The sequence below is a fragment of the Emydura macquarii genome, unplaced genomic scaffold (assembly GCF_026122565.2).
Source record: "Emydura macquarii macquarii isolate MOO-44397 ecotype Brisbane River unplaced genomic scaffold, CSIRO-AGI_Emac_v2 contig_306, whole genome shotgun sequence".
Classification (NCBI taxonomy): domain Eukaryota; kingdom Metazoa; phylum Chordata; order Testudines; family Chelidae; genus Emydura; species Emydura macquarii.
This window is the reverse complement of record NW_027130443.1, coordinates 10,330,353-10,347,033: the sequence shown is the minus strand read 5'-3', so window position 1 is coordinate 10,347,033 and position 16,681 is coordinate 10,330,353. Positions and strand designations below refer to the sequence as shown.

General features: G+C 54.2%; 1 protein-coding gene across 1 annotated transcript in view; it reads right to left on the bottom strand.

Moving 5' to 3' along the window:
- HCN2 (hyperpolarization activated cyclic nucleotide gated potassium and sodium channel 2) overlaps window positions 1-15,307 on the bottom strand; it is a 35,527-nt gene extending 20,220 nt beyond the window's left edge. The window contains exons 1-2 of the mRNA XM_067554713.1: window positions 14,847-15,307; window positions 3,168-3,591 (exon numbers count right to left, since the gene is read on the bottom strand). Of these exons, the coding sequence (XP_067410814.1) occupies window positions 3,168-3,591; window positions 14,847-15,307 (885 nt within the window). The remainder of the gene's footprint in view (window positions 1-3,167; window positions 3,592-14,846) is intronic.
- Window positions 15,308-16,681: the final 1,374 nt, after the last annotated feature.

Here is a 16,681-nt window from a genome sequence, read left to right as displayed (position 1 = left end):
TAGGCGATGGGGGTTCAATTCCCAGCTCTGACACCAACTCCCTGTGGGACCTTGGACCAGTCACTTTCTTTGTCTGAGCCTCAGGTCCTCATCCGTAAAGCGGAGGTAACGAGCCTGCCTTACTCCCCTGTTTCAGCTCACCAGACTGTAAGCTCTTTGGGGCAGGGACTGTCTCTCACTAAAGGTACGTACAGCACCCAGCACAAAAGAGCTCTGCTTTCACCTGGTGGAGTGGGCTGCCGTACAGTTAATAATGGTCTCTTCTCCATTAGCTCTGGCTGCCGAGGGTTTACCACGTGGTTTACCGAGGGCTGCCAAGGACGTAAACCAACAGAGACAAGGGAATGCCAGCGCTCTGCTCTCTCCCAGTTGAGTTGGGTCATGACCCGGGGCCACTCCCCTCGCTGACGGGGATCCGTGGCCGGGAGCAGGCTGTCAGCTCTGATCCAGCGGGAGCATCTCTTCCCTGGTGGGATTCCCCGCAGCATGGCAGCATGTGCACACCTCACTCAGCCGCCAGTGACCTCCCTCTGGGCAAGGGCCCGGTGAGACAGACTTCGCCCCTGCTCCTGGCCCCGTCGCACCCGCAGCCTGTGACGTCATGCTTACGACATCCCATGCGATGTCACGACTGGCGAACTGCAAGATAGTCTCTGCAGGCCCCCAGATTCAAAGGCCCCATCACTGGGCTGAAGTCTCAGCCTCTGCTCTGCAATGTGTCGGGGAAGGGAACTAAAAGACCAAACCCCTGTTCCCATTGCCACCCACCATCACTATATTCCAGATGGGGAAACCGAGGCACAGAGCGGCAGAGCAACTCATGCAGGTCGGCACAGGAGTTGGGTCAGAGCCAGGGTTAGAACCTCACAGCTCCTCACTCTGGCCTCTGACCCCTGCCCCCCCCAGATCCCCCCAACTCCCTTTGGGACCAGGTCCCATTGCAGGGAAATCCCAAGCTCAGGTACCACGGTGAAAACGGAACATGAGCAGCGACCCTGCCGGGAGGTAGAGGAACGTGTGAAAAGACGGCTAGACAGAGGGACGTGCACAGACACATCCACCACTCTGGTGGAGTTTAAATGTCTGGCTCAGGCCAGCCCCGACAGAGGCGTGGGGGGTCATTCTCTCTCCGTCCTGCTAGCAGCGAGCCAGATCAGGATGCTTCTAAAGGGGAGGCCGTCCTCAGATGGGAGGAGACGATGGAATTTAGGGACAAACATCCGCTTCCCATGGCCTCCCCCAGGGCCACCTCTGTGCAGGGAGATTTGTGGGGTGAAGGCAGAAGGCTCAGCGCCGGGCAGGGCTTCGTTTCTATCAGTCCCAGGCAGTGGGAGGGCCAGGGTCCGACTTTCAAGAAGGCAGGAGCCACGAACTCCCCAGTCCTAACCATTTATTAGCACCCTCCTCCCCCTGCAGAAACCACCCCACAGCAGGGTCAGAGACAAGGGCACCCACTGGATGGCACCACCACCCCAGCAGTTTGCCCCTGCTTAGCTAGACCGAGGCTGGTGGTTCGCAGCCCTGGACGGCTGTGACCTTCAAAGCTCAGCCTGCGCGGCTTCTCCATGCTCGACAGACGCAGCCTCGGGCCGCTGAGTTTCTGGCTGCGAAACTCCAGCCCAGAGACCCAGGATCTCGCCACGCTGGGCTGCGGAGGAGAGAAGCCGCTTTCCAAAGCAGGTGGCCGGGGAGAGACAGGAGGGCTCTGACTCTGCACTGCAGATCCTCTCAGAGCTGTTATTCGCTTCCGTCCCCTCTCCCACTCACCGAGAGACAGGCAGCGGGGCTGCCTCTGCACCCAACCTCCACTGACCCCCTCACTCCCCAGCGAGCAGCAAACAGCGCGAGAGAACGCCAGGGAGCCGCAGGTCATTCCTGGCCTGCCGCAGTCCTGGGCCCGCTCAGCGGGTGACAGAGCCCAGCTCCCGCTCCCCCCGACAGCATCCCAAAGCCGGCCGGCAACACTAAAGCCAGAGAGCTGTCAAGAAGCTCAAATCTACACACAAAAATGCAACCGATACACCACACACACACACACCAGCAACCGGTACACACACTGCACAAAGAGGCAGAGACACTTCCCCGCTTACTCACACAGCCCTGGGTGTGCATAAACCCACACAAAGCAGCGCAATTGAGGGTAAGGGAGTTTTCCTACTCCTCATATGGGGACTATGGGGTTTCGTGTAGGTTACCCACTTCTTTTACCACTACGCTCCTGCTCAACCCCCACCTGCCCCCAATCCCCACATTTACAGTCCCCCGTCCCTGTAGCGGGTCCCTTAGCACTTACACGGTGCTTTGTGGGTTCTCAAGTGCTGTGGAGGGAAGCAAACAAAACAATGAATTCTCCCAACCTTTCTTGTGAGACAGGGGAGTATCCAGCCTGTTTTACAGAAGGGGAAACTGAGGGAGGGGACAGGTTTCGCTCAAAGTCGAGTCAGTGGCAGTGGTGCTCCGGGCTCCCAATACGGTTCACTAGCCCATGAAGACACTAGCTGCCTCTGTGCACCAGGGTGTGAATGTGTGTGCATACACACCCATGTCTAGACACACACATGCTCAGCCAACACACTGATGTGCATTCACATCTCTAGGCACACAAATGGACAGCACACACTTATCAAATTATACACAGGTGCCTGCACTCGCCTCTCCATACACACGCATGCAGCACATGGAGTCTGCACACACTCAGAAGACACCTGCAAATTAAACTAAGTTCTCTGGGGCAGGGATTGTCTTTTTGTTCTGGTTTGCACAGCACCTAGCGCAAAGGGGCCCTGATGCCATGACCGGGGCTGCTGGGTGCTACAGTAATACAAATAATTAATAACAATAATTAAGACCAACTCTGTTGCTGCTGCCATCTAAATTACCCAAGTTCCAGACCAAGCTCTTCCTCTCTGGGCTGACAGGATCCAACTCCCTCCAGTTCTGGACACCGATACACATCCACACAGGTGGGTTCCTGAAGGCTTTGCCTCCTTCGCAGCTTGCCAGCTGCCCCCGCAAAACAAGCAAACCAGGGTGGGCAAGGGAGGGCAACAATTCACACCCTAACCTCCCCCGTCACCAGCCTCTCAAGCAGGAGAGGAGACGGCTATTCAGGCTGGCACCAAGGGGGGAGGGGGCTGGCGCAGAGGGTGCCGAGAGATGCCCCTTACCTCTTCCCACTGGTGGATGTAGCGGATGAGCCGGGAGAGGCGCAGCAGGCGCAGCAGGCTGAGGATCTTGGTGAAGCGGACGATGCGGAGGGCCCGGGCCGTTTTGTACACCTCTGAATCTATGCCCTTCTCCACGATGAGGAAAATATAATCCACAGGGATGGAGGAGACAAAATCCACCACGAACCAGGTCTTCAGGTACTTCTTCTTAATTCGCTCTGGGTCCAGGATGATATCCGTGTTGTCCTCAATGACGATCCCCGTCCGGAAGTTCAGCACCAGGTCCATGAGGAAGAACGTGTCGGAGACCACGTTGAAGACAATCCAGGGGGCCGTGGTCTCCTCTTTGAAGAAGGTGATGCCCACCGGGATGATGATCAGGTTGCCCACCATGAAGAGAAGCATCGTGAAGTCCCAGTAGAACCTGGTGAGGGAAAGCAGAAGGAAACGTCACCAATGAGGCCGCGGGGTTTCCTCGGGGGTTACTGTGCTCCCCTGCCATCCCCACAACGGCCTTGTGCCATTGCGGGAGCTTTGCAGGCGTGACCCGCCTGGGCCCGGGGTGGGGGCGAGGGGCCATGCAAGGGCAGAAGGAGCTGAAGCTCTGCCTTGGGAGGGAAGAAGGCGTCTCCCATGGGAAGGGAGCCTCCAAGCCCTGCAGGAAGAGAGTTGCGTGGGCGGACCCCAAGCCGTTCAGGGTGCAGAGTCACCACATAACAGTTCTGTCCTGGACAGCAGCATTTAGGCACAGTGGGCGACGTGCCACGTGGCGCCTGGACGGCGCCAGACAAGCACTCGCCCCACTTCCCTCCCCTCCTCCTCCTCCTCCCTGCACCTCTCTGCCTCGTACCTGCCGTCGGGCAGCCGGGAGAAGCTTCCCCGTGTGTCCTGCCCTCACTTCTCCTCCCTTCCTTCGCCCTCCTCCTCCTGGGGCTCATGTGCTTGGCTGGTGTAGGGCCCGACTGCAAGCACGTGCCTTCCGATGGCGGGATAGGGTCCCCCATGGCAGTGGTGGAGGGGAGTCTGCAGGCACTAAGCTCTGTGGGGCGGGGGATTTGCCCAGTCTAGGTCCGTGCACGTTTATGGCACTGGATCAGCGTTGGGCTGGACAATAAAACCGGGGATAAGGGGGTAGAAGTGAGACCGAGCAGCCGGAAACGTGGCGAGATCGACCAGCCTGAGGAATCTTCCCCCAAAGGGAAACCCCATCGCTTGGCACACCAACAACCAGGCTGGGGCGGCCCGGCAGGGGCAAGGGGCATGGACTCCCATGCAGCAGCTTGTTGGCCACCCGACCCCCTGAGCTCCACACAGCTCCCTCCTCGAGGTCATGCCAGGAAGGCAACGCTGGAGCTGGGAACAGAACCCAGGAGTCCTGGCTCCCAAGTCTCCAGCTCTGACGCCGTGAGAGCGTTGCCCGTCCTCACTCTGTTTGGGAGCCAACAGCTTCCTGCCAACTCGGCGCCCTCTGACCCGGAGCCATTCAGGGCCGAGAGGTGGAAACCTGCCCCACAGAGCCTGGCCTGACCTCTATCCCCCCAGAGCCTCCCCATGGAAGGGGAGAAGTTGCGGGGGGGGAGGGGGGGAACCTCGCTCATTCTCAGGGACTGCATGGCCCCCCGTGGACGTGATGCTGACAGTGGCAGGGGCTGGCTTGTTGCATGACCATTTATTCAGAGGCTTTTGCCTCCGCCGGGCACATGCTGGTTTGAATCACGTCCCACTGCAGCTTAAGCCAACGCTTCCTGCAACCTCTGTCAGACGGCCGAGGGGGAGGGTTAGGGTTTGGGGCCGGCTCTTGCCTCCCCCATGTGGTCTCCGCCCATCCCCAACTCCCCGTGCCCTTCCCAAACCGGCAACGACCTTTCCCAAGCCCCCGACCCACAGCCCCCCCCCTCCCATCGGCATACTGCCCCTGTCTCCTCGCACACAGGGCGCGCCCCGTCTCAGGGAATGCACCAACCCCTGGCAGACGAACAATCCTGCGGATGCGTGGGTGTTGGGGGGGGGGGCACAGAGAGAACAAGGAGGGTTTAAATAGCCCAATGCTACAAAAACCAAGCACCTGCGCACACACTGCTCCCCCCCCGACACACACAGACGCAGCGTGGAGGAAGGAATCCAGCAGGCCCCCTTGCATTTCCCTACTGTCTCTGAGCAACTGGCTGCGTTGGCTAATCGCCAGGCTTGGTAGCTGGGCGCCAGACGCCCTGCTCCATAAGATAACAACACCGGGTCGGGAGGTGGGTTTTGCTGGCACGTGTGCTGCTGCTGCTGCTGCTGCAGCCGTGAAGAGGCTGGTTTTCCACCTGGGCGACGGGCATGCGTTCCATTGCTCAATCCAACTCCGCTACCGGCTCCCAGGGGCACATCGCCACACCAAGGTCTCGGAGCTGCAAGACCGAGCTGGAAAGCGGTGCAGGCCAAGGGATTTAGCAGAGGAGAGAGCAAGCTCCAGAGAGGGGGGGAGGGGGCGGATACATGGTCACGTCTGGCTGAGGAGCCAGTGTATATTTAAGAGGGGGAGGCTGGCTCTCCCCCTGCCCCCAAAGGCTGGCACATGAATTAAACATGCATCTTTCCAAAGGAAAAGCGGTTTTCCCTTTGCAGCCAGCTGCCTGACTTTCCTCCAGTGACAGCCTGCACCTGAGACATTTCCATGGCAACAGCTAGTGATGTCACAGCTGCACAATTATGACTTCAGAGCAGAGAGAGCGGCACGGGGTAGGAGAGACGCATGTTGCCAACTCCAAGGTTCCCTTCGCTTATCCCCAGTGGATGCCGCGGGAACAGTCCCAGCTGCAGCTGAGAAGAGGGAGGGAGGCAGCATGGTCTAGTGGAGTTGCACTGGGGCTCTGCCACAGTCTCTCTGCATGGCCTTGGGCAAATCACCTAATCTCTCTGCATCTCAGTATCCCCCTCCGGCCAGTCAAAGAGGCAACGATGGGTGGCAAGAGAGCTCCATCGGGACCTCCTGATGTGAGTAGGTGGTGGGGATTCCATCTTCCCAGAGGCCAGAGTATCTGAGCGCCTCACCTGTATTACTGAATTTAGTCTTGTGACAGCCCTGTGACCCAAGTATTATCCCCATTCCACCAACAGACACCTGAGGCACAGAGAGGGAATTGAACCCAGGTCCCCCAAGTTCCGGTGTCGCTCCATAACCAGAACCCCCTACTTTCTTCTTCAAAGTCCCAGGGGGTCTTCGAGTCCAGTGATGTTGGAATAGGGAGAGCCTGACAGAGGTGAATGGCCCCACAATCCCATTAACAACTGCACAAGCCACCTGGCCCCGCTGCCCCAAATTCTACAAGCTAGATGCAAAAACAAACCCACGAAGACGCTGGAGGTTCGCTCCGCCCAGCGAGTTTGCAGCAAATGCAAAGGGCTCCAGGGGACAGGCAGAAGCAAAACTTTCACTGGAGGATCCGCACACAAGCTCTGAGCCTGCCTGCCTCTGGCAGTGCTCAGCAACTTGGCACGTCACCTGCTCGGCCACCATAGGCAACGCTCAGCGTCACCTGCAGCCAGCCCTGTTCACACGACACCAAGAGGCGTCACAGCGTTCACTGGCCCAGACAAGCCGGGGCAGCAATTCTGCATCGGCTGCTGCCGGGCCATGAGATGAGTGATGGATGCAATGGAAAAGCTATTGCAGACGGAGCATTTACAGAGCTGCAGTGGCCCTGACAGACCAGGCTCTAGGATGGCACCTGGGGGCATAGCAGACACCTGCCAGGACCGGAAGGCCTAGGACGAATGAAACGACCGATAGACTGAAGGAAGAAATCCTCGGTGAGGATAGAGGATGAGGGAGCAACATCTGGTGTTACTGGCTGGGAACAGAGCTACCATAATAATACTTCAGAGCTGATCTTTAAGTGCTTTACAGCCAGTTCACTGAGTCTGCCACCACCCCAGGGAGGAAGGGATCGTCATCCCATTTTACGGTGGGATGGGGGGGACAGGAGGGCGGATTTCCCCACGTAGCTCAGGGCCAGACTGCCAAGGGCTCAACAGCCACAGATTTTCAAAGCAGCTCTGCTCTGCTCCCACTGAGGCACCAATGAGTTGGTCAGAGCCGTCCAGATTTAGAGAATCTGGCCACCATTTCAGGTGCCTAAAGGAAAGCAGAGCTCTTTAAAAGAAAAGTGGCCCACAGAGGTTCAGGGACGCACTCAAGGTCATGCAATGAATCAGTGGCAGAGCCAAGTACACAGCTGAGGCATCTCCACTCCTAGTTCCCCATGGTGCACAGCCCTTTGCATAATTTACACCCCTTGCCTGGTAGCAAGTGGGAAATGAATGACCTGGCCTAGCATGTGAAGATTCATTAGAACAACCCACAATGGTTGGCATTTATATAGCGCTTTATACCACCATAGTTTTTTTTACAAACCACAGGCCCCCCGGCCTTCATGCAAGGGAGGAAAGGGACAGCTGGAATCATTTAACCTGTGGGTAAACCACACCCATCAGCTCAGGGTTATCCCTAGTCCAGAGAGAGAGAAACTGCAGCACGAGGGATGTGTCCAAGGTCACACAGTCAGTCAGCGACAGAGCTGGCATTAGAAATCTGGACTTCCTGCCTCCTGGTGCTGCATTCAGACCATTGGACACCACGGCCTCTGTACAAGGCCAGCCAAGCCCGAGATGACTTACTGAACGCGCTGTTCTGGTGCGTCAGGCTGCTTTGCACAAAACCACAAGGGTGGAGCAGATACAACCTGCAGCAAATTTTGGGAGGACAGCAGCGTGGCTGGGATGTGTCTTGTAAGCTTCCACCATGCCTCTCGTGGGCTCCTTGTAAGCTGACCCCTAGTTACACTGCAAGTCCCAGTGGGCGTTAGCCAAGCAGAGCGGTGAAGCCTTGAGAGATTAAAAACAGCCACACTAGGCAAGATGCTACTCTGACCTGAATCCCATCGCAACCCCATGGGAATCAGGGGAAAATATGGCCCACTGAGACTGACAAGCAGACTCTGATCACCTGTCGGGTTTTAACAAGAACCATCTTGTATCCCATAGCAGAGGTGGGCAAAGCCAAGTTAGTAAATGTTCCTCAGGAGACAGTGAGTGCGTGAAAGAAGGGATTCATTCCCAGCTACTTAAAATACAACTTTAAAAGCAAATAAAGATGGGAGATGATGAGCATGTAAATTCTTGGCACCTCTTCCATAAGGTACCCGGCTGCCTGGACTAACAGAAGCCCAATAATCTGGAGAGAATAAAGATGATGAAGGCAATGGATTATAAATTCTTTGGGAAAGGGTCTCTCCTTTTTTGTGTGTTTGTACAGCACCTAGCACAATGGGGTCCTGGCCCATGACAGTGGCACTACCCCAGCACAAATCATAAATAACGTCACTGTCCATTCCAGCGTAACCCCCCTACCACCATTTCCTGAGAACTTATCCCAGAAGCTTAAGAGTTCTAAACTCCCACAGCGCTGGAGCCGACTCCAGAAATTGATGCTAATCCTTTGAAATTTTGCCACTGGATTTTCAAGGCCACAGACGCCACAACAACAATGGTGCAAACAATCATATCAACAACATTCCCCCTACAAACGTGACTTCCTCCTGGGCAGAAATCTGGAGCTTGTTCCAATCCAGCACCACGGACAGCTCACCAGTATAAGCGATTTAGAGCCAGGAACTTTTGAAAAAACCCCAGCAGCAGAAGGCCAGAGAAAATGAGACACTGCAACCATCAAATATTTTTCCAGCACAGCCTAAAATTTGCTTCGTTACCAGAGCGCAGAAAGCAAAATTTTTAGGATGAGTCAAGAGAATCAACAAGCAACATATGTTGGTTCTATCCTTCTGTTACACGACTCATCCCCCCTACCATTAACCAATTCAGTATTTAATTAGCCATTATGCTGCCTGAAGGGTAATAGCCATCAGGATAAGGGAGGATTTAAAGACACAATGACAAAGGTCCTGATTTTCAGGGGTGCTGAGCACCCACATCCTACACTGCCACTCAGTGGCTTTGTGGGTGCTCAGCACCTTTTAGATCTGGCCCTAAAGGCCAAAAGCTTCATAACCAGTTGTCACACCCACAAACCCTACTGAAATCAATGGGAGCAGTGGGCGATCACCACTTTTGAAAAAGAATCAGGCCACTTATTGATGTGGATTTTAGGGCCCAAGTGTTTAAGATACAGTGAAATCTACGTCGCTGAACCCAATCTCAAATAGTCAAGTACACAAGGACTCCAACACAGCTGTGTGTGACATTTCACTGGACCTCCGCTTACAAGGAAACCCAATTTCCTTTATGGATCCTTTGGCTGATTGCTTTGCAGTGTTCTTAGTAGGCATCAAAACAGATTCCCAAACCCCTAACACATGTCCCCAAAGCAGCAGTTGCTATCTCATGTTCCGGATGAACGGACTATTAAGTCTGTCGCCCATCTATCAAATATGACCACTTTGCATTAATTCCATAGCAAGGAAGATTTGTGCCCATGTCAGTTCATCAGAGCAGTATCTCAGCGGAGGGCATCAGACAAATATGTACCTAAAGGAGGTCATTTAAAAAACCCACCACCAGAAGCAGACGGACAGACATCCCAGGGAAGGTCTTACCTCACGTTTAATACAAATTCCTGTAAAACTACTAGAACAGCAGCTCCCTGCTTTGCAGCATCCACAGCCACATGGGCAACTTTCCATGGGTATAAAGGCTTCCGCTAGTTGGCACAAAACTGTTTTATCTAAAACACACACACCTGCCATAACACTTGCTTTCACATATCCCCGCCTGGTAGATCAACATCTATTGCTTCACCAGCAGGACTTCATCAGAAATAAAAACCTGCAGCTTACCCAGGCTGATTTCCAATCTGCAGTTCTGAGTCAGATCACTGGACTCCCAGTCATTCCCTGGGCAATTTTTGACCCTCAGAGTGAACTCTGAGCATCTCTGTATCAGACAATCCCAAAGCAAATACACAGGGAGACACACATTTGCCGCCACAACTAATTGAATCATCCAATGTGCATTGTTCTCATTTCTAATGCACCCTGCAACGTTCCTGGGTTGTACGCATGCTTCAGGTCTTAAACCAATCTCTAACTACTAGAAATCAGAATGAGCCCTAATGTGGGGGCAGATTATCCCACATCTTTCTATTGTGGGGTTTCCTGCACCTTCCTCTGTAGCATCTGGCGCTGGCCCCTGTCAGAAACAAGAGAATACTGTAGTAGATGGCCCTTGTGTCTGGCCCAGTATGTTTGTTCCTACCTGCTAGGTTTAAAATTCTTTTATAACAACACTTTGTGCTATGACACAGTGTCTTATATCCACAGATCTCAAAGCATTTAACAAACGTGTTTTGGTGGATTACCTCTCCTGACCCTCCCATGTCTCAACTTTGCAGATGGATAAACTGGGGCTTAGAGAAATGAGGCAATTTGCCTAAGGCCACTGCAGAACTGAGAACGGAGTCCTAGTTACCTGTCCCCTCTCGGGTTTATAGTTTAGCTTCAACTGGGGATAAAAGCACTAACTAGACATTTTGAAAAAGGCACCAGAAACAGGCAATAAATGGAGAGGATAGAAACAGGACTGAACAAGACAGCCCATCACTGGGTGGCTCAATTCTGCATTGTATGTTTCAGCATGTAATTTACAAGGCTTTTTATCAAATTTGCAACTCCTGATATGAAACAGCAGCCCATGTTGCCTCCTAATAATTCAATATTTGTGTAAATAGGAACTTGAGCTCCTGGAGCACATCTCCCCCTTTGCATTTTGCATGAATAATTATAGTGCTCTGCCTGTGAGGAGATACGTTCTGCAAATAGGTGCGATTATGAAGTAATGTCACATATGCAGATGGTAATGATTTGATCTTAAGATGAGAAAATGGATTTTGCAAGGAAAACATTGCTGGAAACTTATTCCATTATTCTGATCAGATTTGGGGAAGAGAAATGAGAACTATAATTTGGCATAAGCATTTACAGTAGAGTGGATTTAAAGCAAAGCCAAATCTGTCTGCACCTTGATATGATTTCTGAGATAAATTCTTCCCTGATTTTGCTCTCTGTGGGTATAGATCAAATCCAAGTATGTCACTGGATGGATTTGTTATTAATTATTTTTATGTCAGCAGCTCCTAAATGCCCCAGCTGAGTGTGGAAGCCGTCGTGCTAGATACTGCATAAATACCTAGCAAAAGAGTCCCTGCCCCCAAAGGGTTTATAGCATAAATAAGCCAAATAAACAAATGGTGGGGGAGGGGGGAGACAGACGAGACAGAGAGAGAGGAAGTGACGTGCCCATGGTCACACAGCAAGTTGGTGGCAGAACTGGGAACAGAACCCAGAACACTTGCCTCCTAGTTCATTGCCTTATCCACTGCCTACCAGACGACCTTGTGACTGATGCACAGCACAACAAACAACACATGGATTTTTATTCCCAATTCCAGCCATGAATCACTGTGCAATCTTGGGCAAATCTCTTTGTCCCCAATTCTGCAGTGAGCTCTGGAAAAGCAGCCCCTTGCACCCATGCAGAACTCCACTGGAATCAGGAGATTCTGTTACAGGCACATGGATTTGCTGACACAGAGCCCATTGCAGAATCAGGGACTTGAGTGTCTTCCCTTCAGTCAAATGGGAGTGAGGAGGAGGAGAGATTTCACAGCGGAGTTGAGACGCCCAGTGAATAGTGTTTGCGGAGTCTTGAACAAAAGCACCGCAAAAGTGCAAGCTCTTGTCTGCTCTGGTATCTTGTTAAACCACAATTTAAAAGAAATGGTTCAAAACGGTCACAGGGTTTGACTATGAGAAACAGCCTGTGGGAAGCAAGAGTTTTCTTCATGGCAATGTTAATTCCTAATTCTCTTAAACACAGCCTAAGCATTGTCCCAGTGATCTCATTACGCCAAGGTCAATGCAAGCAATGGAGATGACATTACAATGTCAAGATGAAACAAACAGATGTCAATGCAAGTTATAGTCTAATACCATTTAACCGCACCACCGCAGATAACGTTAAAACAAAGCTAAGGGTGAACATGACAGATGGAATGATGGGGCTGTGGGGGGAGGCAGGGGGAGACACTCACTTAGGGGCAGATTCTGACCTCAAACCACTGGAACTGAACTGATTTCTATGGCGTTGAGTCTTCCTTTCTACACTGGTGTGAATCACACTCTTTATGCTAGCTGCTTATTCTGCCTTAATGCCTCAGGACAAATGATGTGCGGTTGTAATTTACAAGGAGGGGAAAGGAAGAGCTGGCTGCACCAGAGAATGATAGAAAAAGATTAATGACCCTACAGGTTGTTGGAATGGGATCAGGGAAGGCCATATATCAGGGGGCCTTTCCTTTGAGTTTCTCTGGCATGCTTCAGTCCTGCAGCATATAAGGGCCCTTCCCTGACAGGGTCCCATACTACGGGGGGTGGGTTGTGTGTGTGAGGGGATACATTGGATGGATCTGCTGGAGAATTCCTGTAAGGAGCTATAGTCTTCTGAACTGGGGAAACACTACAGAAACATTGGCACACGCAGCTGCAAACATGTAACCAGAGGTCGCTTACTAGTCAGCCTTCTTCCTCCAAAAAACACAGCATAATCCAATGGAGACAGGGCACTGAACTGGGAGTCAGGAGACACGGGTTCCATCCCTTGCTCTGATACTGATCTGCTATATGACCTCGGCCAAATCATTTCCCCCAGATTCTCCTTCCACCCTTTGTCTGCCCTGTCTCTTTGGGAGCAAGGACACACTCTCTCTCTCACTACATACTTGTACAGTGCCTAGCACTGATCTTGTAGGGGCGGTTAGGATACAAATAATAAGTAAGACTCTCCAGAATCCACACACACACACAGGTTTGGAATTCAGTTGACTCCTCTTTTGAAATGCCCATGTAAACAGATAGAAAGCAGCAGCAGAAACAAGGTTAAATGGCTACCACAACTGAGGGACTAGGACTAACTGCAAGACTTTCTGTCCTCTGCATGGGTGTTCCCCATCTCCTGCTCTCCAGAGGTGGAGACAACCAGCATTAATGCCCCAGCCCACTAGCACTTGCAAAATGCTGCCAGAGATGCAGGCTGAGCAGGAACAGCAAGGGAAGGAGAAGAAAATGGTACCCAAGTGTGTCTGAACACCCAGATGTCTGGTGACAGCTGCACCCTCCGTGCAGTCTTTTGCCTGGAGCAGCATGGGAGATGGAGACAATTTTTCAGCCACCCAGGGGCCCCAAAGGGACTTTTTCCCTAAAAATATCAACATCCTCGGAAAAGGGGGGGAGCCATTTTTATTATTTTTAATAACTGCAGAAAACCACATGGCGGCACAGTATTTGACCAGACCATACGCCTCTTCACCAGCAGTTTGCATTTAACTATGGAAACATTTGGACCCGTTCAAAGCTTTCCTGAGGGCTTGGGAGAGGAGGTTGGGGGAGGACAGAATAATATAGGACATGCCAGTGGGAAAGGACACAGCTACTGCTGCAGTAGCTTGCATTCTGCTTTGTGACTCCCAGGAGGCTGCAGAGGTTGCATGCCGGGGCTCTAGTCCCACGGTGCTGAATAAAAATCTTGCTGGGAAGCCTCAACGTTGAGGACCTGGGCTTCACACACCCTGGAGAATGAAAGCTAGTAACACAATCTGGCCTCATTAAAACATCTTGTAGTGCGGGGGGAGGGAGACAAAGCTGCTGCATCACTGATGCTTAAATAAGGAGGGAGACCAGATCCTCAGCCAATGTCATGCCCACCCTGCCTTCCACCACTCTGTCTACATGCCCAGCACAGTGCTAGCGGCCCAGAGGAGCAGACTGCCCGAAGAGGTGCAGTTCCCCTGCGCCAGCTAATGCCCGGAATGGAGTTTCTGCCCCTTCCCATTTCTGCCTCTCTGGGACTGAACCTGTCCCAAGCCGGGTCTCTGAACACTGCTGGGTCACTGGGAGGGTTTCCTGCTTGGTTAAGACATCTTGGCAAGAGGGCTAAGAAGTTCAGAGTCTCGCCGGAGGAGGAGAAGCCCCGCATTGTGGAGAGGCTAAGGGATGCCCTTGTCAAAGGCCCCGCCCTTGGATTCCTCATTCGTCGTCCCCAAGGGAAGCCAGAATCCTGCTGCCCCATCAGACGGGGCTGTGTCCGGCCTTTGCTGCTGCTTCACTGGGATCAGGGCTCCCTCATCCCCAGGGCCAGACGGGAGGGGAAGGTCTAAACAGCGCCCGGGTCCATCCCGGCTCCTCTACACTCCAGGCACAGCTCAAGGTGCCCTCTCTCCAAAGCCTGGCCCGGCCTCTCCTCCTGGATCTCCAGCCCTAGAGCTCAGCCTTCTCCCCACCCTGGATGGACCGATCTCGGGGATGGGCCAGGAGCTGGGGAGCCTTCCAGACAGAGTCACCGCAGCCGCTGGAGAGAGAGGGGGGAGGAGAGATAAACCAGGCCCCCCTGCCCCTTTGGGCCCCCCCAGAACCTGAAATCCCTGTAGGGATGGATGGTCCTGCTTCCCCCCCAGTCTTTAAAGTCTCTGAAGGGGTGGATGATCTAGCCCCCCCCCCACTCTTCTCTTGACTACTTACCCCTTGCCTACCCCCCAGACTCCCCCTGTACCCCCAGATTATCTCCCCACTCCCTCTCTTCTCCCCTTCCTGCCCCCCATCACCCCAGCATCTCTCCCCCCCCCGCTACCTGAAGTCGCTGTAGGGGTGGATGATCCAGGCCCCGGCCGACTTGACCCGCTCCTGCTCCCGCTCCACCGCCTTCTGGGAGCCGAACATCCGCAGCGAGAACTTGTTCACCCCGGGCTGGAGCATGGCCCCGAACTGGCGCTGCATGAAGCTGGCCTGGCTGCCGCGGGGCTCCCCGCCGCCCGCCTCCGGCCCCCCGGGGGAGCCGCTCTCGGCCCCGCTGCAGGAGAAGGAGACCTTGGGCTCCCGGGGGGGCTCGGCCGGCGGCTCCCCGCGCCGGCACTCGCCGTTCGGGGAGCCCTTCCCGGCCCGCCCGCTCATGCTGCCGCCCCGCAGCCGCCTCTGGCCCCGCTTGGCCCCCGGGCCCGGCTCCTCCCCGGCCGCCGGCCGCTCCTCCGGGCCGGGCGCCCCGCCGCCGCCGCCGCCGCCGCCCGCCGCCTCCCCGCCGCTGCCCGTCCGCATGCTGCAGCCGCCGCCTCGCTGGCTCCCTCCCTGCCCGCCCGAGAGCCGCAGCCGGCAGGCGGCGAGTGGCTGCGAGTCACTCCAGCCTAGCCCGGCCGGGGGGCGGGGAGAGGGGCGGGGAGAGACGGGGACCCGCGGGGGGGGGGGGGGGAGAGACAGAGACTGGGGGGGGGGGAGAAGGGGGATGAACCTGGAGGGATGGGGGGAAGGGGGAGGGATGGGGAGGGGTAGAATAAGACAGGTGCGGGGGGAGAGACGAGCTGGCTCCAACAGCGAGGGGGGGGGGCAAGAGAGGAGCCATGGAACTGCAGTGGAGACGGCTGGAAAGCGAATGGCAAAGGGGAAGGAGGGCGGGAGCCAGGCAGAAGAGAGAGGAGGGACCCGACCCTGCCCGCTTCAAAAAGTAGAATGCAGCCCTGAACGGAGGGGATGGGCAGAACAGGCCAGGAAAAAAGGCCTGGGCAGAGGGGACAGAAGAGAGAGAAAAGGGGGGGGAAGGGAGGGGGAATGTGAGGGGCAGGCGTTCCGCTGGGAAAAAAGAATTCGGTGTGAGCCCCCCCGGAGTCGCGGCCTGAGCTGATGTGCATGAGTCCCAAACCCCTCTGGAGACGTGTCAGTGTCAGAGCCCAGGATGGCCAAGTCCTGTGGGGGGGGACAGAGCAATCCCAGAGCAAATGCAAATAGGCAGCACTTGTGAAAGGGGATTTCAAGCAAAAGAAAGATTCTGGCTCTTCTGCAGCTAAGGATGAACCCCCCCCGTAGGAGTTGCAAGGGCCAGGGCCCAGGTGGCAGGCTGCGGGATTATCGAATTGCTGTCTGTGCCTCAACAAAGTGCATTTGCCTTGGCCATTTTATGCCAGGCCTCACAGCTAGCACAAGTTTGATTGTCTCGCCTTCATGTGCGTTTACGTCATGACTGTACAGGAGGCCGGACAAGAGGAACTGCGGTGGCTGGAGAGGGTCAGGTGTGTATTCTCTCTCTACCCAGTATCTAGGCGGTGAAAGGATTCAGAAGAAAACTACTTACAGGGAAATGTGCTTACTCTGCATGAGTAATAGCTTTCCTTCTGGTCTTGCAGTTAAAACACTGGACTGGGAGCAGGGAATCTGGATTCAGTTCCTAGCTTGCCACAGCCTCCCTGTGTGACCCTGGGCAGCTCACTTAATCGCTGTAAAACGGAGATAATTATCCTTCCTTTATCTGTTTAGATTGTAAACTTTCACAGCAGGGATTTGCTCTTCATATGTCTGTGCAGTGCCTAGCGCAATGAGGTTGCTAGGTGGTACTGGAATCCAAATCATCATTTTCACCACTTGGCTGTTTTAAAGATCCAAAGAGTTGACATCTTAACTTTACAATTTAAAACAAACAAA